Source organism: Oryzias latipes, chromosome 13, assembly GCF_053564925.1.
Source record: "Oryzias latipes strain Hd-rR chromosome 13, Olatipes_Hd-rR_3.1".
NCBI lineage: Eukaryota > Metazoa > Chordata > Actinopteri > Beloniformes > Adrianichthyidae > Oryzias > Oryzias latipes.
The window spans coordinates 30,324,310-30,350,833 of record NC_136249.1 but is presented as its reverse complement, the minus strand read 5'-3'; the positions used below and the strand labels follow the sequence as shown (position 1 = coordinate 30,350,833).

Genomic DNA, 26,524 nt, shown 5'->3' with positions numbered 1-26,524 from the left:
ATGCTTTTTTAGCCTGTTGGTTATAAAACTGCACAAAGATTTCTAAATGTGCCTAAAACTGCCACATTGTTTGTTTTTAAAACCCAAACAAAAAGGTCAACAATACAAGCAAAGAAATTACTTCAATAAATGTTTAAAATACTAAAGACTCAATCAAACAGGTAGAAAAAGAGCACAGAAGACTTTGTAATTGGATCTTCCTTTTGGCCCAAACATCCTAATATGTGATTGAGGTAAATAACCCCTTTCCTCTCTTTCAAACAATGGCGTTTTTGTCTGTAGCTTTTGATCAAATGGTAATTAAAAAATGTTCCCATTTCCCCCTGAAGACTTCTACCAGTCACTTACTGATACAGGTAGGATTCACAAAGCAAGTGACTTTCTCCGACCGCAGGACAAAAAGCCTTAAAAAGAGGTTTACAATCAAACTAGCAAAAGAGAAAAAGTCCTGCTGTTGACAAATGGGTGAAATCAGATCTTTCCTCCGGTTTTCTCTGCCACAACTGTTTTACGGAGAGCAAATGTTTGCAGTGACAATTCTTCACAGACATTGCAGAGGCCAAGCTGATGCATGCTCTGTAATTTTAATCAGGTTTTGTGCTAAACAGCTGCCTGTAGACCTTGGATTATTCCCAGTCTCGCCTCAGGCCTATCTTATTTCAACAGCCAGAAAATACCAGTCGCTGAAAAATGCAGGACCAAGCCACCACCTGCATTAAATAGGAATTTCTTCGAGCCACAAGAGCCTCTACAAGATGTAATGGAATCGCATTTCCTGTGTCACGCTCATTTAGGCTTTTTCTCGCCTCTCCTTTCCCCAACTGCAGCAGTCGTCCACCGTGGATCTGATGATCAGGAGCATACTGCTGAGGCATGCTGGGAAGTATGGCTGCAGAGCACAGACCAGTGCTGACTCAGTGTTTACGGAGGCTGAACTTCTTGTGCGAGGTAAGATTGAATCCAGCGGTACACCGTGATACCGTCCATTCCACCAGGGCTTCAGGAACTCGCCCGCACCAGAAAACAGAATTCATTCATTATTGAATGCTGAATTACTAATAGAGAGAATGGTACTTTGGAAAATTATTTCAGGTATCAGAAAACTGTTTTCACAAACCATTTCTGCAAACTGGTCGACCGAGTACAAAAGGTGAAGCTTTGTCATTTTGTTGTTAGCAGGTGGAGGGCTCCCACTTTGTGTGCAGTGGATTTGTTGACAGCAAGAAAGATGCATGTGTCCCCTGCGAACAAAAAAGCTAGCTTTTCTTTCTTTCTTTCCCTTTTCGTTTTTATCGGTGAGGAAAATAATGCCCTGAATGTGCCAAGCTGTTCTGCAATCATCAGCAGATCTGTGATGTGATTGCCAAAGTATATGTGCACTTTGGGGAATTCACATACAGTCATGTTTTTGGGGAATTTACTTTTATAAGCACTCCTTGGGAATGGAAATCTTTTCAAAAGAAAATACAAAAAAGAGTGAATGCACTCGCTTTAAATACTGCACATCAGGGGTGGGCAAACGTTTTGACTCGAGGGCCATAAAAGGTTCTAAAGTTTGACAGAGGGGCCGGACCAGGGAGTTTTTTGGTAATCCACCCTAATAAGAGAAAGACATATGGAATCTGAACAAAAACATGCTATGATTTTGACTGTAAGTTGATATGCATATACTTTAAAACAGAACAGTTTGGAGTTTTTATTTTCCAACAGTCTGTCCTCTTAATGCACCAATGGGTTGATGCCCATCAGGGAAAAATGCTAACTTAGAGAAATGCTGCATTCATGTGGTGTTAAAATGGTCAAAAAAATGACTTTCCGACCTGAAAAACCCACATGAACGTCAAAAAAACAACAAATCTTCCAAAACCACATGAATACAGAGTAACTTTCTGCACCTAAAGGTCAATTAATTGGTAGATACTAGATTTACAGGGAAAATAAAACAGAAATGAGAATTATCAAAACAATTTATTTCAGCTTAGCAGGCCAAATTAAATAGTTTAGACAGCCACATAAAGCCTGTGGGCCGTAGTTTGCCCAAACCTGCTTTACATGAAATTCAGAGGTGCATTGTGGGCTTAAAACAGGGTTTGTACCATAACAGAAAATTTAACATTAAGATTTTAAGGGTTTAAAAAACATTATTAAAATGTTTTTTTTCTTTACTGCTTAACCATTTAAAACTGAATACATTTAAGAATTGACAGATATTTTATATTATTTTAAATTTTGATGTTAGAATTAATTTTAAACCCCTTAAAAAATCTACAAAAATGTCAATATCCCTTTTCATGAGATATAGATAATATCAATTGCTATACATTGGGTGACTTGGTTGTTGCTCACAACACTGTAAGTTCAAGATGCAAAAACATTACTGTTCAGGAAACAAAAACTTGTTAAAAGAGTGCGATTTTAAAAAGGAAGATCAGGATTATTCTTGGTGGGGACCAACACACAACTGTTACAGCATATTTACAATTATAGTTCAAAATATAAGCCTATGTAAAGATGTGGCTATTTTTAAATATTACTGTCATATAATGACCATGCAGGCCTTTATTTCACTGTGATGCATTCACAGGATTTCAGGCTTGTTATCATTTCTTTCTGACATTTCACTCATGCCCCATGGCCTCCAGAGTATTCCTTATGAGATTATGAGAACATTATGAAGTCCATTCATCCAAGAATTCTTTCATTTATTTCTGTTTTTTTTAATTAGGTATAGTACGGCTCGCCTGCTGATACGATCTTATTGTCCTGAGGCGTTATTGATAGAGACACTGGACAAAGACAGGAAATGCGGCAGGGGAAGGTAGTGTGAGTGACATTTAGTCTGTTGTCTGGTCAGCTGGGGCGCGCCGGCTTTCTGCTGAAAGCATTAATATTTGTATACACAGATACCGGGTCACCATTGAGTGATAACATTTACAGAAATGACAGCAACAATATTTTTTAATGTATTCAGGAGGAAATGCAGCCCAGTCTTCAATAACAATTTTCCATTTTTATTCTACCCGTTTTTATTTTCTATATTCTTCTTTATTGCACTCTGGCTAGGTCATTTCATATTTTGGAATAAGAAAGTGCTTGTGATGTGTGCAGTTTGGACTTTTCCATATGTACAGTTGCTATTGTCCTTTTTTATTTTTCTGTAGCCTAGATGCACTCTCTGCACCCTTCTTTTTTAAAACGGCAACTAATACTGGAGGAATGAATACTTTTTAAAACGTTTTAGTACATTTTGGAAAGTTCCTCAGAGATTATATTGGGTCTTTGCCCACCTCTGCAACCAAATGACACGCGTGGCTCCCATCTTTAGTACATTTTCATGTCAGAAGAATTCGTTATAAAATATTTTTCTGTCAGAGTCAAAAACTAAAACATAAAGTATTTTAAAGCCATTGTAGTAGCCGTGGTGCAGTGGAAGAGCGGTCGACCTCTGATTGGAAGATTGAAGGTTTGAGTCCCGCCTTTCCCGCCCATGTTTTGAAGTGTCCAAACCCCACCTTGCCTCTGGTGGAAGGTTGGGGCCAGTGTTCGGCAGTGGAGCCACCATCAGTGTGTGGATGGGTGAATGGGTTTGTGACTGTAAAGCTCTTTGGGCCTTCGAGGAAGGTAGAAAAGTCCCATTTACCATTTACCCTCGCTACCCCCTTTTTGACCCGTCCTCAATGGCTGATCAGCAAATACACGCCCATCCCCCATCACCTTCTGCCTCTGCCAGCCTGGTCAGAGCAATACATGGCAATCTATTAAAAAACAAAAAAAAACAACTTTATTTTCATAATGGCAGCTTTGCTGTATCTTTAATCTCCATAGCAGCCATTTTATGCAGGTTTATATATTTTTAGAGGAATCCGGAAAAGTACTTTTGAATTTCCTCGTCAGCAGAAGTCCACATTCTAATTTAACATTATAGCCGCCAAACCGTAGGATCTGTGACCATCCCATAATATTTTCAAAACTATCTTTGGATATCACCGACATGTGGGTTTTGGTTTTGCTAGTGGATTTTCAAGTTTTTTTTGTTTGTTTTTTTGAGCCTCCTATGAGATTTGGATTTTTTGGGATGTTTTTTCCCTCTGTGATGTCATTGTTTTTTGCGGGGCGGTTGTTCACGATGTCAAAGATTTATTTTCATGAGATACTAGGTGCATGCAAATTTTGATGAGTTTTCTAGCATGTGGTCAAAGTTAGAAAGAAGAACCGCCAAAACAATCTGGTCCTTGCAGTGCAGGACTGTTGCGCGACATAAATATTAAACTAAATATAACAGCAGCACATTAAATGCTTTAATAAGCTGTGTTAAAAAAGAAAAATTAGCTGAGAATCGCTTCAGACTGCAGCTGACTTGTCTGTGCTGACATTTCTGGACCCTTTGTGCCTCATTTGTGATGCATAATCCAGATATCCTCTCTTGTAATTTGGTCTGTCTTGTAATTATTTCCTCACCAGGCCCTCCTGGACCCCCTGGAGTTGTAATCGTGGAGGAGATCACAGACCACACAGCTACCTTGTCTTGGACTCGGGGTCTGGACAACCACAGCCCCATCAGCACCTATAATTTACAAGCCCGGAGCCCGTTCTCATTAGGCTGGCAAACTGTCAAAACAGGTAATCATTTAAGAGTAGACTGCAGGAAGTGGATGCAGGGCCTTAATTCCATCCCTATAAAGATAAAGGATCGATACAGTCCTTACTGTAAGAATGTTTGACGTTATCTACTTAATAAAACAAGTTGTTTAGTAAAAAAAAAAAATCATGTTAGATGTCTCTTATAAGTGGAAATCCACGCTGAAAGGATACATTTATTTTGAGGGGATCCATAAAAAGCATTAAGTGTGTGCTTCTAATGTCCCAGATGCGAAATGTATTCAGTGTCGGATCAGCACTTAGTGGATAATTGACCTTTTGGCTTTGAAATATAAGAGTGATCCATGTTCATTTTGTTTATCATGCTTTAAGCACCCAGGAACAAATTATATCATTCTTTTCTTAGCTGTAACTTTACCAAATAACCATCAATTATGATCATTTAGCTTTAACCGATAAAGGTTTGCTCAGTCCTCGGTGTAATCCATCTTAATGTGCCGTGTGAAAATAATAACAGAGTCCAAGGTGTGATAATGATACATCCCCACACATGAATTAATCACACTTTGTATAAACTCCTCTCACATCATGTCTGTTCAACTACATTTGTTTTGATGAAGCATAATTATGACTGTGATAGATAGTGAGCGCTGATCATGTTTGGAGGAGCAGGAAGATGTGTGGCTTTTCGCTCCTTTTTATAGCAAACAGATGTTTGAACAGCAGCTTCCCAGACAGAGGGATAGCAAACAGCTCCGTCAGATGAGACTCAGTCATTATACTTGGATTTGGTTTGGTTCTAGCTTGCATGACCCGCTTTGACCAAGCCTGATTATGGAAGGACGCTGGTCCTGAAGTACAAATCACATCAACAAATCAGGCAAAGCAAAGACATAATAATGATCGCAACGACAATTTTAAAAAATCCAAATAAATGATAAAAAAGGCAACAGTACATTTTAAAAATCAAAACAAAATTCCAGAAACCAAAACACTTCTTTTCCTTTCAGGTTTTGCCTTCAGGGGTCGCCACAGTAAATCAGGGTCCTCTACTCTCTCTTGCAACAAAAACGTCTTCCTCCTGTCCTTCTTTAACTAACAGTAGTTCAATTTCTACCAGCACCCTGTAGGTGAACAGCACTGATGGTGGTAATCGTTAACCAAGGCCTCGACCGATCCGATGGTTTGTAAGACATTGTAGGTCTAATTCACATATTTGGTTTGGCAAAGATTTTATGTCAGATGCCCTTCCAGACACAACCCTCTGTGTTTATCTGGGCTTAGGATGAAAAAAGGTAGGTACTAGGGGAGAACGCTGATTGGCTGATGACATTTGATATTTGAGATTTTTTCAAATGCCTCTTCAATATCCCCATACTTATAAAAGTTTTCTGATCACTACCGAGCAAATCCAGAATCACTTCATGTCAGATAAATTTAGTTTACTTTATCTATTTACAACATTTTATTTAAAAAAAAGGAACAAAATATAAACATATACACTCACTGCTAACTATAGTCAATTATTCAAGTCTATGTAACAGATGAAAAAACATGTTTGAAATGGAAATAGGCAGAAGCTGCCGATAACTTTCAGCTGAATTGATGGACAAATGTTATCATCCAATCAGTGATCATAACCCATAGTCCCTACTTTTTTCCAGTTTCCATAAAAATGAAGAACAAAAAAAAAACACAGAAATCAAAGTGAGATTTTAAAAAATGAAAGAAAAGGTAGAAATAAGGAATCATAATTATAAGACTGGGCATGCTTTTACAGAAGCTCAAAAGATTACAGAGTGGGATTTTAGCAACTTTCTGTGTGAATTAAAACACTGACATAATATTTATTGGAATTATATCATGTATTTTGCAGCTTTTAACAAACAATTCTGTGATATGTGAGTTCAGCGTACCTTTCAGAAGGACCAACTCAATCAGTTCAGTGGATTACGTTACGTGTCATACAATACAAAGAAATCAGAGCTCAATACGTTCCATTGATTGGTTGACTTGTAGATCGTCCCTTTCTGTTATATGAGAATTTTAAGAGGCGACATGTCATAAACAAATAATAACCAAAATAGATGCACTTTTTTTTTTTTACCAAGTTACATGATGACACAATGTCAAGAGAATATGATGCAATATGTGTTAAATAACTGACACCGATTTTTCTACCTGACCCAAAAAAAAAAGCAATATTTCTCAGAAATGTTACACTTGAACTTTAATGGAAATCTGTAATCTGAAATGTTGTGGCATCATCAACTCCTGCTTTAAAAAATGTTAATTGTTACAGGGAAGGTCTCACCCAAAATCTTTTTATTTGTTATTGTCAAAAACAAGCGTGCAGCTGTGCAGGGAAATGCAATGAACAAAGAAAATAAAAACCTGAAAATGTAGACATTAAAGACTGAACAACCTTTATGAGTATACATAAATAAATGAATTAAAAGAATACAAATAGAGAAAAGATGAAAACAAGAAGATTAGAAGGTGTGGGTGTACACAGCTGTATTAGTTTTACCATCAAGTGCCAGGCTTTTAGAAAGCGGGAGGTAGCACATCCTTGAAGTTGTCACAACAAAGCTTTGCTAGTAGCAGTTTGTTGATGACAAATGTCTGATGGCCACCATCCAGTTGCTCCTGTGCACCTGCACCACTTCTCACCTCATTCAGTGTAGCGTGTAGAAACGAAACACCTGCTCAGTTGCCATGACAAAAGAAAAGGTCCACTTGTTAATATATGGTTCGTATTGATAACACAAAACTACAGGTACAATGAAATGAAAATTCATACTGCATATCTTATTTTGTTTCATTCTGGGGTAAAAATTAAACTTTGTGTTTTCGTTCCTCTCTTCAGGGTTAAACCGCAGTAGATTTTGCTCCGGTCGCTGCCTCTTTTATAACAACAACCCCTTTCAGGACTTCTTTCAGTTTGTTCACAAAGCTCCTACTTGGTGCATTTTTACTCAGTAATGTCGATATGAATTCTTCCCCCTACCCCTACATTTAGCCCTCCAAACGGAGAGTTATGGAAAAATTGTCTTCAAATTCAGACGTAACTCCCACTCCGTGATGTCATCAATAGTCACCGGTCAGCTGCATTAGCACAGAGCTGCTTGGAAAAGATATAACATTGGTTTTATAACTGTAAAAAGGTCATGCTAAAACAATTGACTGTATATAAGAGCTGGACTGAGGGACCCCTCGCCCGTCATGTTCCAAACAGGAAGTACCCGCTGCCTTTGAGAAGCCAAAATCTCATAGACTTCTAAAGAAAACTAAACAACTATCACTAAGTCATTAAATTTGTCAGAATAACCATTCTCGCTCCAAATATTTTTTCATTATATTTTTCCGTAGTTCTAGGTATAAACTGATCCACCAGAAGCCTCAATAAAAGTTGATGGTCCCACGTCACGTTAAGAACGTTTGACAGATTTTGTGTAGACTGCTTTTAAGTTGTAGGGGTGTGGATGTCCAACATGGTGACGTCCGTACCACAAGAAAAGGCGACTGAATTTACAGTACTTCACTTGGTTCCAGAAGTGTCATTTTCTATGGGTGACGTCACACTCACTCGGTCCACTTCTCATATACAGTCGATGTTCCATTCTTGTCCTACATTATTGAAAATTTCCGCACTTTTTAATCTGCGACTTCAGCCCTTCACCCTTTTGTTTACATTGCCACCTTTCACATCCACACACTGGCAGATGTTCTTCTTTCAGAAGACATTTCTTAAACCACATAATAGTTTGTCTTCATACATCTGCTACTTTCTCTGTCACTGAGCTTCCACCTCCATGCTGAGTGTTACATTTCCCAGCCACTCATTGTTTCTCACTTTGCTAGAAATGCAAAAGACCTGTTTGCTTTCTTCTGAAGTAAGAGCCTAAATACTGTCAAACACCCTTGAGTTTGTGAGTTTGCACTCATGCCGGCGCATTTCGTGCACACCGGATGTGGTGTAAACTGCAGCCTAATGAGTGTGGAGAATGCTCAGACTTAAGCCAAACTGCTCTCTTGTTGTAGATCCAGACCCAGTCACCGGGGACATGGAGTCGGCCATGGCCGTGGAGCTCAACCCTTGGGTGGAATATGAGTTCCGAGTTGTTGCCAGCAACGCGATTGGGACTGGCGATCCGAGCGCACCTTCTCGACGTGTTAGGACTAAAGAAGCTGGTAAATTCTTCAAGCATGACTAACGTTCCTTTTATATAAGCCAGTTTAGTAATATACATCATTTTATTCAGACAGAAGCTGAAAATAATCTCGTTCTGTGAATTTCAAGAGTTATTTCTGCTAAATTAAGCAAACAAAACAGGAAAATGTTGTTTGCAGTGAGCTAAAATTCCCTCTGCTGCTTCACCAGCTGCTTATTTCTTATGTAAAATGCAATAGTTACATAGGTCAATTGTCATTACAGCACAGCTTTATAATTTGTACACTTTCTTAATTGTGAACTTAGTTACTTTTAAATATGGACGAAAGGCTTACATTGAAAAAAACTAAACTGTGATCTCCACAATAACAAATCAGCAGTCACCACTGTTCTCTGGGGTATTAAAAATGAAATAAATCATGCATTTTTTTCTTTTTTTAACCTTTTAGTGCCATCAGTGGCACCATCCAATGTGAGTGGGGGCGACGGCCGAAGGCATGAACTGGTCATCTCGTGGGAGGTAGGTCCTCTGCCAAACTCCTGTGATGCAAGCATAAAAAGAAAAAAAGATGATGTCAAACATGTTTTGGTTTAGTTATGATCTCCAGAGAGGGAAGCAAGCTCCTAAAATATGTCAAATTCATGATTTTTAAATCTTTTCTGTGGAGAAAAATGGGCAGTGACACCAAAGCTGTTTCCTTTACTTTCTGTTTTATTTAGGTGTTCAGAAAATAGGAGGCAAATTAAGCCCAGGAAAATCTCAACATTCAAAGTGAGATGTGAATCTCACTTAGTTGTATCTATATTCACAAACTTCCATCATATCCCACATTTGCCTGTTTATGCTCTTAAAATTATTCAATTTATCTCTGAAAAAAAAAAACGTCATTGCATATGTCGCCATTTGCAAAGTACCATTAATTCTTTTTCTCTCTTTTCAAGATGTGGATTTAATGTACAAGAAATGATACATATGTGTCCAATTTGTTTAACGATATCATCCAAAGGTTATCAGAATCAGAAATACTTTATTGATCCCACACGTGGGAAATTTGTTCGTTACCATAACAACTGACAGGGGAAAAAAAGACTAAGAATGATATAAAATAAAAATAAAAACAAGAGCAAGGAAAATGTGGTATAATTTAAAAAGCTATTTACAAAACAGTGCAGGTAAAGAGATGTGCAAAAGAAATGTGCAAAATAGAGAAGAAGAGAAAAAAAAATGTGCAAAGGTTATCTTTTGCATAGTGAGTTGTTTTACAGGGTTATTGCATTGGGTCTGAAGGATTTCTGGTTGAAGGATTGATGGTAAACATGGGTTGTCATTTATATAAACATACAAAAGTGTATAGTTACTATCATTATTGTATGTTAACAATGATGATTAATTATTATTATATTACATAGGTTAAGTAGACATCCTGATAGTAAAACTATAGTTTCTTCAGGCGCAGGCTTCAATAAGCTAAGCTTCTGCATGCTCCCTTTTAAAAACATGTTTTGCATTATTATTATTTTTATTATTACATGCATTTGTATCCTATTTATTATTTTGTAAATATGAACCTGTTTGAAATGAACAAAAAATACATGTGCAAAAAAAACAGGAGAAAAATATTAATTTATGAAAAGTTTTTTGCTAAGATGTAAAAGTAGAATAAATCTACTTGTTGAGAAATCCTTCACAAGTTCAGAGGCAATAATGTCAAAAAAAAAGTCAACCATAGGACAGAGGAGCTGGATCTTCCCCCGTTATCAAGATCTAAATCACCCAAAATGATAAATCCCACAGCTAGTGCCTTAATAATGATATATCATCTGTTAATGGGTGTGCTCTTCATTAAAAACAGTCCCTTTTTTTGCCCGGGAATCTTTGTCATACATTATTAAAGTGGAGGGAGCGTGGCTGATGGATTTTGTGCTTCTGAGCTTGAAGGAAATGGACTGATGACTTGGTGTTTCACTCACAATGGCATCGGTTTGCAGTCAGCTGCATTGCCTTCAGCTGAGATAAAGATGACTGGCTGCAGTTCCACTCAGTGTGCGCTGCCGAGCTGTCATCCTATTCCCAAAGCCGCCAGAATTGGATCTAATTAAAATGCAGAGAAAAGCTTTTGCAGCTCTTGATGAGAAGAGACTGGAGATCATTTCAAAATGAAGTCTGAGCAACATTATTGATGCATTTCCTAAAGGTTTCATAGAGAAGAGAGAAGGTTCAAAGTAAAAGCCAACATTGGTAAAATAGTCTTGGTACCTTTACAAATAAAATCTGGCAAAGCAGAGCTTTTTTGATAGACAGTGATGGTGATGTGTGAGGTAAGAAAGTAAGGAAAGGCATCCAGAGAAATGTCCAACCAGCCAAGAATCAAACAAGTGACTCACTGTTTCCTGGTATTTGTTCCTGGGTAACATGAACCCAGTAAGACACAAGTACGCCAGAAAGGCTTTGCTGCTTTTTATAACATCACACACCTCCACTCCAGCACTCACCTTGTGGGGGTGTGGGATTGTTGCAATTTGTTACCTCACCCAAGAAAAGTGTGTTCTTAGTTTTGGCTGTTTGTAAAAACGGATTATTCAAAAAGTAGATTAATGTGAAAGCTTTGCTAAAAATTAGATCTTCTGGGTGTTCAAAAAGTACCTTTTTACAAAAAAAGAGTAAACTTGTGAAATTAAGAGGGTCTGAACATTGGACAAAGGTGGTTTTATATATCTACTTTCTTAAAATAAGGGTAAAAAAGGCTTTTGTGTTTTGGCAAACTTGAATTTTCTCATTTGGGTCAACTTTGGAACCTTAGTTGCAACTTGTTCATATATGCCAATTTTTTAGCCACATCATTGCTTCTATGCTTTCTTCTACCTTCTGCCACTTGTGTTTATTTTTCCACACATTCTAAATTTTTTGTTTTAGCTCTTAAGTGTTTCTACCCTACAGTTAATTTTGTTTAATTATTAAAGTTCAACCACTCCGTCCTTCCTTCCTCCTTATTGCTTGGATACCTAACTCCACAACACTCAGTGCACCCGAAGGACTCATTCTTACTTCCTGCTTACGGCTGGTTTAAAAAAAATGGTTAGCTTAGTGTCAGGTTAGTTTAAGTAAACTTTGAGAGACAGATTTGCTAAAGATTTATGTGCACAAAAACGTGTCAATTTTTATAACTGACTTTAAAAAATATGCAATATGTCAGAAAACACAAAAATGCAAGAGGAATAAAAAAAATCTACTTATCGTCACCTTCTTAAAATAATTGCCTGAGTCGTTTTTTCAGATTTTTCAGGAAACGCAAAAAACTGAACAATTTGTTGAATATATGATAGTTACTGACAATTTTAATCAAAATACAGTAGCTGTGACAACAAATGCCTGTTGACATACAAACAACAAAGTTACACAAACATGGAACATGCCAGAGCACAACGATCTTATCCATACCAATGGCCCATTTTACATCTGTACCCTTTGTGGCAGTTCTTTCCATACAGAGGCTTCTGAGAAGGACAGTCTGAATGGACTTTGCCATCACTGAGAAACTGAAGAAACTGTGTAATGCACAGTTGGATATCAAGCTTTTTTGCCTGTAGCCTTTTGTGCCTGAAGCCTGAAGAAAGATCTATTAAGTTTCACATGTTAAGGGGATAGCCTTATACTATAATTAAGTATAATGAAGTATAATTGACATGGTTTCTTGGGGTGAAAATATCTGCTAACTATTTTTTGTTTAATTTTACTATGAATGCTGTCACACTTCATTTGTAAGACCTGCAACAGGCATTTCTGAGTTATTAGTACCCCATATTTCCTTGCAAGCTCAGAGTATGCATTTGACACACAAACATTGGGATTCTGATAATGGCAACCATCACTTCATACTATGGTCTCCTTGAATTCTGGATAGCCTTTGACCACACCTTCAAAATGACAATATTAAAGATGAGCAAATACCTCACGACACATGTCACCTTCTGATCTGTCTCAAATGTAGCAGTAGCTTTCTTTGAACCTAAGTTGAAAAGGGTAAAGGTATGGACCTGGAGTTTTGTTTTGCCTTATAGACTGCTGGCTGGGGTTTCAGGACACAGTAGCACAAGTTTCATTGTCCAAACAGTCTGCTCTTCATTGGCCGAATCCTTGACCTGAGACTTCTCTTGCCGCGCTTCATCTTCTTGGAGGCACATGAGTCAAAAACATCCCTACTAATATTCTCGTGTTGGAATGAAACAAAAAAGTCCCACTGATCTTTTTTCGAAATATATACATAATAGTTCTCATGGAAAACATTGGGAAATATTGGACTCCAGCAGCCCTCACCCCAGAAGTTGTAGCGTTCTGTTAGTATTCACAATGTAGTTAGGAGATGGTTGTACCTGGGTAAAGGAACGTCTAGTCTTTGTAGGTCAGCCTCTGCAGGATAGTGTGAATCAACACTGGGGAGGTCCCGCAACCCAGTCTTAGTGAAATCCTTAACTTCAGGTTCAACCTTTACCTGCTAGTCTCTCTTAGGTCCAGATTTAGATGGGGCTTGTGCATGTTTTTCACAGTCAATGAGATTGTTCAACCATTTTTTTATGTTTTTTTCAAGAAGACAAAGAGATGAGAAAAAAAGTGCCTTGCACACTTTTTTTTTTCCATCTTTAAGCTTCAGTTGGTAGAAAAATGTTGAGTTGTACCGGGATCTTTCAGCAGCTCTTTTTGTTTTATGTTAATTTTTGTGACCAAAGTAATGGCGACTGGCCCTATAACTCTTCAAAAATGTATGATTACTCTGAGAAACATAATTTTGCGGTCTATTTTATTAAGTTACATTTAGGATTCCCATAATGGTTTGCAAGCTGCTTTTAGAAATTGCAGTACAGCATACAATTACACCAGTCAGTTCATGTTGTGATAACTCATATTACATCTGAGTAAAAAAGCACAAAAGTGAAGAGTGTCCTTTGGGATTCTTTTTAGATTGTAGATTGCAATACAGTATAAAAATGTTAACTGGCAAAATATAATGCCTAAGTCACAGTCTTGACATAGACAATTATACTAAAAGAGTTAAATGGCATGTAAGGATGTAGGCAATTTTCCAGAGGTGGCCAGCATCATGAGGAGAGGATTTAGGCAAAAAAATCATTTTTGTCAAAAAAATGACTAAGGCAATTATTTTAAGAAGGTGACAACTTGAGATTTTTCAAATGTGAATTAGGATTACAATAGCTGTAAAATAATTCAGTTTATATATTTACTCCAAATGGTAAACAATGGTAAAATGGTCTAACTTCACTGAAATTAACATATTTATCATCTGGTTCAAGGTGAATTTTTATGAATGGGGTTATTTGATTTAAAAATTTACAATTCAAATTTTGGTAAAAATAGAGGTAAAAATGTGGGGCCTTTTGATTGACAGGTGAGAATTCTGGCCGTTTTCCAACAGTCCCTCTTATTTTTTAATTTTGGGGAAAGTTTGGGTTCTTGGCATCACATCCTGCAAAGATGGTGACCATCATGGAACAGAAAAAAAACATTTCCAATTAGTCCAATACAAACAAAAAAAATGTTTTTTAACATCCACCATGTTAAAGTCCCACTCCAATTATCTTTTGATCTATTTTCAAAGCATTCCTAATAGTCTTTTGATTATGATTATGCTGTTTTTACCTAAAATTTTAAAAAAATTGCATCATTTTCTAGGACAATGTTTCTGCAGAGCCGCAGTAGTTTATTAGAAATTTGCTTCTGAGTTGTAGGTGGTCTGTTAGAGTGGAGAAACCCTGCTCCCCTCCCTATCCCTGTTGCTGAGAGTTCTCTGTTTACATGTCTTCCAGCCCCCCTTTCTAACATTATCTGTACAACAAAAAATGGCGAGCAATATTGGAGCAATGCAGCCGTACAGTTTTGAGCCAGATGCCAGCTCATGGATCTAGTCATCTGCAAGTGGATGCATCAGAATGAAGCACAGCAGCGAGCTTGTGGCATGCCTGGCTTATTTGCAATATCCAACTTCCAACTGCATTTCTTTGTCTGCTCCTGATTCACAACAATTTGAAGAAAAAAATTAATTAATCAAGCAATAATTTTCCTATTTATGTCTTCTAACCATCAGAAAAATGCCACCATAACATGTTAAAAATACCAAAAACCAACATTATCATCGGGGTGGGTATTGAAAGAATTTTGTCTTTGTGAAGGTATTTTATGTCTGTTATCCCCTTTATGAGCTGAACTCTTATAGGGCCACGCAGTCTGCACCTGAGACCTGCTCTGGTGTAGAAAACTCTGATCTCCATTGCTCCAAAGAGCTGTTCTTGAGCTGCCATCATTAGCTCCTCTGTGCTGTCAGACCACCTTCTTGATATCAACCACCTCTTCAAACCAGCAGCTGCACATGCCGTGCTGAAAGTTTGTGCCACTTACAACAGCTCCTCAACAAAAATGCCATTTACCAGAATTCAAAACAATTCATTCCTGACGTCTTTTACACCTCAGAAAGATTTCAAAAGTGAAACTTTTAAGCAAAGAAAGAAAGAAGAATTGTGTTTGTTCTACATGCATGCTTTTAATCAAACTGTTTTGCACCAAAATATCACAGCTGCACACCGGCAAAAACAACTGAAAAAAACCCAGGTGGTGGCACGCAAGCCTCCATGAAGTCATGACCCTTTTGATAGAAAAAGACAAGTGAGACGAACATTAGATCCAGGAGGATATCAGAAAGGTTGAGGTTGTCCTGTGGGGCTCAAAGGAGCACTTATCATTTAGGCACAGTGACCTTTTTCCATTTCAGAAGGGATGAATGGTGGACCCGTCGTCTGGGCTCTAGATGTTGAATGTTAACTCAAACTGAAGGACTCTTAGCAGGTCAACATAAGGGGCCTCGGCTATTCCATCAAAAGAACAAACCTTAAAGGAGCAGTCAACTGCTGGAATTCAGCTTCTAAAGGCCCTGTCACACAACCACTACATACATTTTGCTCATTTTCCACGGATGAAATTTTGTTTTATTTGTAATACATGTGTGATACACGTAATTCATAGGTGTTTCTTGTATTTGTCATTTGTCGATGTGCTCAGATTTCCACCTAGGGTTTCGTGCGATGGGTGAATTACGCAGTTTATGCGTATTTTATGTCATTTACAGTATAAGCACTTATTACGTAATCCCTACGCAATTGTGCGAGATTTTTGTAAGATGCATACGCAAATGTGTGGCTTTAAATATCCACGTATGTACAAGAAATGGTACATCTGTGAAAGTTTCACGCAAGAAGCAAAACTTTTCTCATTTTTTCCACGTTTGACCAATTTGTTGTGGATGCTATATGCGCAAAATGTACGAACTGGCTGTGTGACACGGCCTTGTGACAGTGAAACTGATTGGTTTGTAAAAATTGATGTGGTGGATAAAACCGTATTCCAGTGGAAATAAACTTACAAAAATCTAAACTTTTAAAACAGGACAATTGATTCTTGTAAGCAATGTAAATGTATTCTATTTTTTCAGTACAGAACATATTTGTTTGAGACAAGTATGTTTCGTCCATCTTCCACACTTGTATCAAGCACCTGTGCGGGGGATTAAAGTGTCAGTTATTGTATCCTCCTGCTGAAATTGATTGGGCATTTCAAATAGAAAACCACAAGCTGTGTAGATTTTACCAGCGGGGGGAAAAAAAATCTTCTACTTTAATATTGACAAAAGCCCAACAGTAGGTTGAGCTCACAGCTTATTACAATTTAAAACGAGGTTCAAATTTATTCCTTTCACCTTAACTCACCCATCCAGGATCTTGAAGTCAAAGGGCTCAACTTGATCACAGTTGGACGACGTGCTGATAAAGCTCAAAACAGGCCAGCTGGGTCTTGTTCTACACAGAACCGCATCAGCAGTAGTGCGGGTGATTAAGTGTAGTAAATTTAAAATTGTCTCCCTCTACAGAGGCCACACTGACTCCCAGACTCATTTCCACTAAATCCTGGGATTTCCATTGATATGTGCTAGTAGCCAACAGAACACATTTTTGAGATATTAGTGAAACATTTTCATGAGAGCAGCTTGCCTCCCTCCCAGATTCAGGACAATGCATGTCTGGAATTACTATGAAGGGAGTTGCAATTAAGATGGGTTGAAGGATATATTAACAGGGGAATGGCGAACAGATGTGGAGGCGACTGACAGTTATTCTTGTATTTATTAGGTATGGCTGCCCAACTGCCACTGGGAAGATAACCTTCACATCAGGGGAAGTGCACCTCAGTGGCACATTATGGGAGATAATGCCCATTCCAGATGGGATGGTGTTTGCCACTAGATCATTTCCTATTTATAACTCACAAGTGTTATTGCTGTGGCCAGTACAACACAATGACGCCCTTGTTAAATGTAATCTAGAGTCCACTGCTTAGAGAACAACCACAGGAAGCCAAAATGGTGATTGCCATTTGGTTAAACATACAGTGGAAGACAAATGAAGACACTTTCCAAGTCATGCATACATTTGAATGATTGAGGGGCTCAAAGTGAATTAGCTGTCAGTAACTCTGAGCCCCTTCTCAAGATTCTGATTTTATTTAAATGTCAATGACTGGAACTTTCACTGTTTTTTGTTTGTTTTGTTTTTGTTTTGTTTTAAAAAAAAAATCAAAATGATGTCACAGTTTTCTTTTTAAAGGGACCTTAACTGTGATGTAGGATATAAAGCCTTTTGTCACAGGTATCTGTACCTGTACAGGTGGTTTAGCTGTAGGGGTCTTGCTGGTTGGTGAGTTGTTCTGACCCATGGAGGGTTGTAGACAGGAGCGACTGCAACTTAAAGACACAATCTAAACATCTTTTGATCTATCTTCAAAGAATTCCCAGTTGTCTCATAATTATGATCATGCAGTTTTTACCCCAAATTCAAAAACTTGTGCCAATTTCTAGAACATTGTTTCTGCAGAGTGGGAGTAGTTCAGGGTTGTGGGTGGAACTGTTGCTATGGAGTGAGCAACCCCGCCCCTTTCCCTGACATCCATCTGTGTACGTACATGCTCTCCAGCTAGCTTACAGCCTCTCACAACCCCAACCTAACATTATCGGAACAATCCAACCATACAGATGAGAAAAACCGAGACGGACATGAATCTATTTGTTTGCAAGTGGATGCATCAGAATGGAGCAGAGCAGGAAGCTTGTGGCCCACCGACTGTAGCTACAAGCTTTTTACAGCTGCATTTTTTTCATCTGCTTCTGATTCACAACAGTTTGACTAAAGCAATACTCAGAAATCAGACTAGACACATTTGGTTTGCTTAAAGTGAACCAGAGTTAGTTTTCCCTGATAATCCAGAAAAAACTGCGACTACGGCTTAGGAACCGTTTCGTGTGCCCTGTTATTCTCATTCATTTTAAGGGTCCAGGTGATAATGTGCCCGTTCATAAATACATTTTCGGGTTTAAAGAGTCAAGCAAAAAGCTGAAAGTTTGAAAGTCATTTGGTCGATAGGTCATCTTTAACGTTCACATCTCAGTTCCCTCAGGCAAAGCCCTAAACTCCACATTCTCCCAAGTGGGATTAGGCTTGTTAGGTTATGGTGTTATCAGTGAAAATATTGAGCACACAAATCAATAGTATATACAATTTAAAACTAGGTGAAATAAATTGAAGTGATAAATCAATTTGTTTTTTATTAAAAACATGTGATTAAAAATAAGCATTGTTCTATCATTTTGCCATTTCTTACATTGGTTTAAAAAAAACAGAAAAAAATGATTATTTGTCAATTACAGAGCATTTTCTAGAACTTTAAATCAATAAAATGTACTAAATTAAATGTAATCATGATACAATTTGTGTAGGTAATGTTAAAGTCAGTAAAGAAAATCTAAAGTAAAGGTTTTAAATGCTGACGAACTCATAAAAGTGATAACTTGAACCTTTTTGGTCAAAGAGTGTTTCAACAAAAACAAGAAGTCCGGCCCACTTTATGTTTTTGTGTGATCCTTTGCACTCTTAATGTTCAATGAAAGGTCTAAACGGACAAATGGAAAGAGACACAAAGCCGCTTGAATGAGCAGCGAAACATTTAAAGAAAGAAGATTTCAGTTCCTACAACTTCAAGACACCAAAGAAAAAACATTTAATACCACTAATATAAAAGTAGTTATCTTTAATGAAAAAAGAACATATGTATCTGAAGGTAGAAGCTAAAGAATAATGTCAAGTAGGCATCAAGGAAAGGCCATTATTTAGAAAAACTGAATTGAGACCATGGCTTTGGCTTCCTGCTCTTACGAGCTCTTGTGCTTTCCAAACAAGGAGTCAGTTCATATTTTCATCAATAAACAATTCAAACCTCTTTAATTAAAATGTTTTACATCGATATGTTTACCTTGCATGCCTTTCTGTTCCTTTAATTGGTTTAAATAGTTTTATTCTTCTATAATAACCTTGTTTTCTGTCTTTTATTAAAGAAGGGGGGACATTTTGTTGTTTAATTGAATCTATTTAGCTCTGAGAGAGCACAAAACTTTTGAATGTTTTAAATCAATACACTTCCACATTTACTTTTATCAATTCAAAGAGACTTTTTCCCAATGATTTTCATCACTCCCTTATTTGTGGCTTTTACTCCTGATATAAAAAGGTGAAATAAGTGCAGGAATGTGAGTGCATGGGTGAATGTGGGTTACAGGGTAAAAGCCCTTTGAAATGGTAGAGTCTGGGAAACTGCCTTATAAATACAGTCCTCTCAGCAAGCAGCATCAAATTACAATTCTTGCTCCCCCTACTTAGATGCAGTAGCCTCCTTGTGGTATCTGGCATCTCAAATTGGTTTTGCTCTGCTCTATTTATTCTTTTTCTGCTAAATGCTTTTTAAAATAAATCACGGCTCCGTCAGTGATCAATGGAGATGGATATTAAAAGAGACGCTGGAGGAACGTTCACCCTTTTTGCAGTCGAGCCATGCGAGCACGTGGCAGCTCTGCCTTTCCAATCATCTGTGGAGAGTTGTCAAAGCTTAGATGGCCATGGTGGGCAAGGTTATTAAGCAGGATGAATGACTAAACAGTCTCCGCAGCTTCATTCAACCATCTCATTAGAGCCGGCTGTTTGACTGCTTTCTCTCAAGGAGTCATGCGGAGGACCATTAGGGATGCCCCCGTAGTCACCGTCAGTGAGCCCAGCAGGTCCAATCATTTCATCCGGGGGACCTAACTTACACTCCTGTGACACCCTGTTCATACTTATCCAGCGCTATCTTACTCCCCACAAGTAATTGTAAATCTGGGAAACTAATTTGCGCTGATTTGAGAAGGCGAACATTAATTGGCATGTCTTTAAGAGCACTGCCTCCTCTGATGATAACGTTGATGAGAGCTCTTTTTTCCCCCACGCATCATCCTTATAATTTGGCAGTTGCAGTGACTGGTCCTGTTGAATGAAATGAAAACTAAATCTGTCTCCAAGCAGCCTCCCCATAAAAAAAAAGGTAACATAGACAATACCTTCAGGGGACAATGTTTTGCTTTTGGAATTTGTCCTATTAACCCTTTAACACCACAGATGTCGCTGTCTAACGCTCTTTGACATTTTTTTTTTAGTTTTTTTTTTTAGAGATATTTATTTCGGTTATGTTAAACAAACTAACTTAAAAAAAACATCAACATAAGTATTGACACTGAACGATGTCAACATAAACATTGAAAAAAACATAAACATTGAACAAAATGAAACGAAAAAGGAGTTGGGTGAAGCCAAGGCTCATTTCCCCAACCCTGAATACAAACATCACATCTACCTACAAATTGTTAGAACCTTAAATAAGAAAAGAAAAAGGAAGAGGAGAAAAACAAAAAACAAAACAAACACTTCTCAAAATTACCTCACAACCACCAGAGTCTCTCAGTCCAGAAGGTATTTTTGATTTATTTTAAATTTATACATTTTCTTAAACTGAAATATGGAGTTTGCAGTCTTCAGATCGTCGGATAATAAATTCCACATGTTGACCCCGTGAACAAAAATACTATTCCTTCCTTAATGCATTAGTTCCGACCACTTTCTTTTTAAACATATATTTACCCCGAAAATCATAATTATCAACTTTTATTTCAAACAAAGTCAGTATTTTGGCAGGTACACATTGTTTTTTAACTTTAAATTCCAGTACTAAGATCAACTAAATCCAAAAATGTAAGTGCCCTTAATTTTGGAAATATTTGTTTTGTGGATTGATTGTATGAAGAGTGGTTTACCATTCTAATTGCTTTTTTTTGCAGAATAAAAATAGGTTTTGTGTTTGACTTGTAACTATGCCCCCAGATTTCTAAAAAAATAAGTCAAATAAGGAATTATGAGGGAACAATATAGAATATACAATGTAGCTGTGTTTAAAAAATACTTGACTTTATGTAGAATGGCTAATGATTTGGACAATTTAGAGAGAACATAAGTTATGTGTGGTTTCCATGATAATGTATGATTCAAAATGATTCCAAGAAATTTTATTTCATTTACTCTTTCAAGAACAACATCCTCAATCATCCATGCCGAACCTCTTCAACCGTTAAAACAATTAACTGATTTTGATGATAAGAAAAATATCTTTGCATGTAGCTTTGCCACAAGAAGCAACATATTACTAATGTCACATTAAATTAACTAATGTAAAGTACTAACATAATGTAGTAAGGTGATGCAGTGACGTGACGCAGTGACGTGAGGAAAAATGAACAAATGTTATGGACTGGCGTAATGCAATAGCACAACATAAAACGTGCTAATGTGACATACTAATGCAGGGGTTACTAACTAGTAGACCGCGGTTCAGAACCGGACCCAGACGCTGGGTTATACTAACTTCACTTTATGTATGACTTTATCTAATAACTTAACGTACTAACAGAATGTAAAACAGTGCAAAGCCATTTTTCTCCTGCACAGAATCAGCTGAGCAGTGTACAGTTCAGAGTAGCTGAGAACTAGCTACTATGAACTGTTGCATATCAGTGCGAAGCTCCTTTCCTACGCTCCAGAATCCCCTGGAATTACCTTAATTGTGCCCTTGAAGAGTTACGGTAGTCGAAAGAATGTCAACACTGGAGCTAAAGCTCCACTGTAAAAGGGTTAACGCCCCACCAGCAGACTTGTTGCCAAAACCAGATATACAGGTGTCTGTCATTTATTAGGTCTAGCCAAAGATTTAATCCCCGCTGCTCAAATTTTAATTAGATTCTCCCTGGCTTAATAAATTGGCATTTGATTTGATTAGGCACAGAGCAGCTGTGGAAGACGGCTCCCAGTTTCACCACTTTAGGAAAACCAGAGATAATCACCGAAGCCAGCACACAAAACCTGTGTTGCAAAAATCCCCTTGTCAGACACGGAGAGATAAATGGCTACATAATGTGTGGAACTGAGCTAAATATGATTTGTTTCCATTACTCAAGGCTGGCTGCATCTTTATTAATAGTGGCAGGCTGTTACAGTTAATGGTTGGGAAAGCAGAAGTTTGTCACAGGGGGTTATCAAGACAAAAAAAACTTTTCTGTCCAAAAAAGATCCTCGATTGCACTGAAGATGCTGTTCAGATGGAGAAATGTGCAAATGTTCAGAGTTTTAGTGCTGTTATGTTACATTTACTAGACACTTACTGGTGATTTCCTCTTCTCAGCCCGTGTCAGAGGAATTCCAAAATGGTGAGGGGTTTGGCTACATTGTCGCCTTTCGAGCCAACGGCACCCGAGGCTGGAAGGAGAAGATGGTGACCTCAGCGGACTCTACCACGTACAAATACAGAGACGAGACTTTCCCACCACTAACTCCATTTGAAGTGAAAGTGGGCGTGTACAACAATAAGGGGGACGGCCCCTTTAGCCAAGTTGTTATTATCCATTCTGCAGAGGGAGGTGAGGTTTTTTCCTTATTTTTTAAATGGATTGATAAAGTACAGTTGTTGTCGTTCACCTTTCGAATCAGCTTTCACTGATTTGAACAGGTGGTTTGAGACTTTTACGCCGGATGCCCTTCCTGACACAATCCTGAATTTCATCCGGGCTAGGGACCAGCACACGATATACAAAGTACAGTGCAGATTGTTTATATAATCTTTTTTAACCTTTCTTTGTTGGGTTCCACAGAGCCAAGGGAGCCTCCATCCGATGTAAAAGCTTACAGCATTTCATCCTCAGAAATCAGGGTGGCCTGGAAACCCCCGAGTCCCGGGCCTGGAAAACCAAAAGGATATGAGGTCTGTTCATATTATTTTGTGATTTAGTGATTGTCTATGAAAAATGTACTTTTCCTAATAATGAATAGACTTAAGAAATTTGTTTGTTAAAGTTTTTTTTTTTTTTTTTTCTGTGAACAGGTTCAGTTTTGGAAGGAAACAGAGCAGGAGGAGTCAGGAAAAAAACAGCGTACAGTGAAAAATGAAACTTTCATGATCCTAACAGGACTGGATGGGAACAGTCAGTATCTCATCACGGTTAAAGGGTTCAACAACATCGGTCAGGGTCCTGCCTGTGCTGCCATTGAAGCCAGGACCAAGAAATACCGTAAACGAAATTTTGGCTTCAGAAAAACTCTAAAACGTAATTGTTGTCTGGAGTTCTTCTCTAAAACTGGTGTTCCCTTCGCAGCTCCAGTTCAGCCCCCAGTGAACCTCGCCTGGATTCAAGAGGGAAACAATGTTTCCTTAAGCTGGGAACCAGTCAAGGCAAAAGAAAACGAATCTGACGTCATCGGGTACATGGTAATGACTCCTCTTCTCATTTGTCAGCTTCAGGGTGCAGAGTTCTGAAATGTCTTGTTACTTAATTACTGATGTTTACTTTATGGTAAACATAACAGTTATGGATGGATGGATGGATGGATGGATGGATGGATGGATGGATGGATGGATGGATGGATGGATGGATGGATGGATGGATGGATGAAGCTCGTCTGCTGGACTTTAAATGTGTAGTTGTAGAGTTGGATAAGTAAATTCTTCTCTTTGAGTTCTGGTAAATACCCTGTCCGTCCTGGGGGAGGATCCCTCCTTCATGTGGGCACCCCTGAGGTTTCTTCGTTTTTTCCGGAATCCATTTTTTTTAGGAGTTTTTCCTTACCACGAAGGGGGGTCTAAGGGCAGGGATGCCAGTATAGCTTAGTCAGTTTGTTAGTTCAATTTAGTATTTTCCTATTGGACTCTATGTATTCATGATCCTTTTGAGTTCATGTTTCCCTTTTTCAATTACCGATACAAAGCCCATTGAGACGACTGTTGTTGTGAATGTGGGCCATATAAATAAAATTGAATTGAATTGAATTGGATGGATGGATGGATGGATGGATGGATGGATGGATGGATGGATGGATGGATGGATGGATGGATGGATGGATGGATGGATGGATGGATGGATGGATGGATATAGAGAGAAAAAAAGAGAAAAAGTGACAAACATAAATAAAAAACTGTTCATAATTTCCTTTTTCTAACATTTTAAAAAGCATTGTTGCTTTTCTGTTAATTTCAGTATTTAGTCAGTACCAGTATTTGTTGGATGAAATTGAACCAACACAGCCTTTTCGTACAGTTTCCATAATTGTTTTAGAAAAACGAACCTCTGAAATACCACACCATATACTGTAGTGATCAAAGCAGAAGTCAGATGTAGTTAAATGTGTGCTCTGGTCCTGCAGGTGTTGGTGAAACAGGAGGGCCGTGGCTACAACCAGGTGACACGAACCATTAACCCGTCCACCGTGCTCTCACTGCCGGAGGGAGGCACTTACATCATTGAGGTGCGCTCGCTCAGTGAAGGGGGGGAGGGAGCCGCCAGCGCCCAAATTCGACTTGTCACCTCCTCCGGTAAGCTCACAGCGAGTTCGCTGCCCTCCCCCTCCATCCCCCACTCCACTGCATGACCTCTAAAACCCAATCTGCAAGCTGTTCTCCTGCACAAAGTCGCCACATCTGTTGCCTGAGCCAATATTTCTTTGGTTAATGCCGCTTTAATTACTTCGCCCACACAAACCTTTCTACAACCAATTAACTTTTTTCGGAAAAAGGACGACCAGGCCGTTTACGATCCTGCATCTGCCGAGGAAGCCTCTTAGACAAGATGCTTCCTTTTTTTGCAGTTTCCATTTTCTTTCAGTTTTCTCCTCTATCTTTCAGGATAACAACTATTACTTTAAAGCTCCAAGCTTCACAAGATCATTCCTTGGCGTTAAAAAGGAATCACTCTTTGTGTGTACTTGTTTTGACTTAGCGCCTCCCCTTTGTCTTCTTTTAGGCGTTCGAGCCAAAAGTCGGCAGTGCTCAGTGCACCGAACACCTCCAAGCCTAACATGGACAGCGCTGCTCCTGGTTCTCTTGGTGCCTTGAGCTTCCTGGTGAGGCGGCTGTGCCACCCTCACCTTTATAACGGGAGACACCAGTCTTTTTCTCCCTAACTCCCTATGACTGCCTGCTTGCTCTGGCCTTAACCAACTGAAAGGGCCTGAGGCGTGCCGAGGGGGGTAGAGTCTGCCAGCTAACATGCAGCTCCTTGCAGCTTCTTCTTCTCAGTTTCCTGTTCTTTTTTTTACTTTTTTTGGTTTCTTTTTGCAGAGGCCCTGGATGTTTGATTTGTACACTTCTTTGGAACATCACAGTAATGTTGTACTGTAGTGTACTTTGTGCAGAGAGGTTTATTTAATTACCTTAACGTTGTGTGTTCTCCTGATTGACTGGCACCGAATCACTTCCAGGCGGGTCTCTCTTTGGGCTCTGCAGAGCACCAACAATTCCTTAAAGCCACTGTGGTGGTGGCAACAGCCGACCTGTTTCTTTTCATTATTTATCAGCATCAATTTCCCCCCTGGCTGCCTAGCAAGCAATGCAGCAGAAGCTCAGTAGAGATAAGTGCATTGTTTTCTTATTCACACGTTTAGGAGAAAAACACGTTTTTTTATGGAACCAAAACTCTTACTATTTCGAGACTTGCTTTTTTTGTACATTGTGTTACCTTTAGACAAATAACAGTGGTGTGTGTCAGCTATGTCCAACTCTGTTTTTGGTAGCAGTTCAGCAATGCTTGATGACACAGTTTGATTGTTGGATACATGAAAGTAGGAAGCAGGTACTCACCTGTAGTGCCCAAATACATGAATAGACAAAGACAACTCTGTATGAACTTCTGGTGTCGGTACAAATAAATGTGATGTATATTTTTAAAATGAGTGCTGTTTGTCTTTTCTGATGTGTAGAAACAGAGATGTGAATCCCAAAATTCAGTTCCTTCATAATAGAATGATCTAAAGTTAGAGAATCCTAATTTAACCCTTGTGGTATCTTAGGCACTTCAACATTGGGAGTTGGGTCATCTGGACCCTACTAGACAGTGCTCTGAACCTTTTTTCTTCAATGATTTGTGATCTTCACTGGTGTCCATGGATTACATGAAATCCTCTACACCTTTATCCACCTTTGTCATGGTAGGGAGAACACGTCAATGTAAGGGTGGGGTTATAGGATAGCACAAGGGTTAATTGTGTTTTGTAGGCCTAACGTGAAAAATAAAGTCTGTGGAGTTGGGAGCTAATCATTACCCAGAACAGATCTCTACAAATGCAGAAGATTTCTTTATTTTATTAAAAGTTATTTATCCAGGAAGGTCCCAATGATATCCGTTTGATCTCTTTTCCAAGGAATCCTGGCCATCATGCTAAAAGTTACACGCCTTTTATACGAATTTAAAAATATCAAAAAGTTAAAAAAAGCTAGAGGTTAATGACTTTACTTCTAGG

The 26,524-nt window shown here is 38.4% G+C and overlaps 1 protein-coding gene across 2 annotated transcripts in view; it reads left to right on the top strand.

The window, feature by feature from the left end:
- Positions 1 to 25,954, top strand: part of cntn5 (contactin 5) — a 178,861-nt gene extending 152,907 nt beyond the window's left edge. For both annotated transcript variants that reach the window (XM_023961649.2, XM_023961650.2), the window contains 10 exons: positions 828 to 948; positions 4,462 to 4,620; positions 8,644 to 8,793; positions 9,223 to 9,293; positions 22,422 to 22,656; positions 22,888 to 22,997; positions 23,118 to 23,304; positions 23,389 to 23,501; positions 24,434 to 24,602; positions 25,030 to 25,954. In XM_023961649.2, the coding sequence (XP_023817417.1) occupies positions 828 to 948; positions 4,462 to 4,620; positions 8,644 to 8,793; positions 9,223 to 9,293; positions 22,422 to 22,656; positions 22,888 to 22,997; positions 23,118 to 23,304; positions 23,389 to 23,501; positions 24,434 to 24,602; positions 25,030 to 25,121 (1,407 nt within the window). In that variant the 3' untranslated portion in view covers positions 25,122 to 25,954. The remainder of the gene's footprint in view (positions 1 to 827; positions 949 to 4,461; positions 4,621 to 8,643; positions 8,794 to 9,222; positions 9,294 to 22,421; positions 22,657 to 22,887; positions 22,998 to 23,117; positions 23,305 to 23,388; positions 23,502 to 24,433; positions 24,603 to 25,029) is intronic.
- The last annotated feature ends 570 nt before the right edge of the window (positions 25,955 to 26,524 follow it).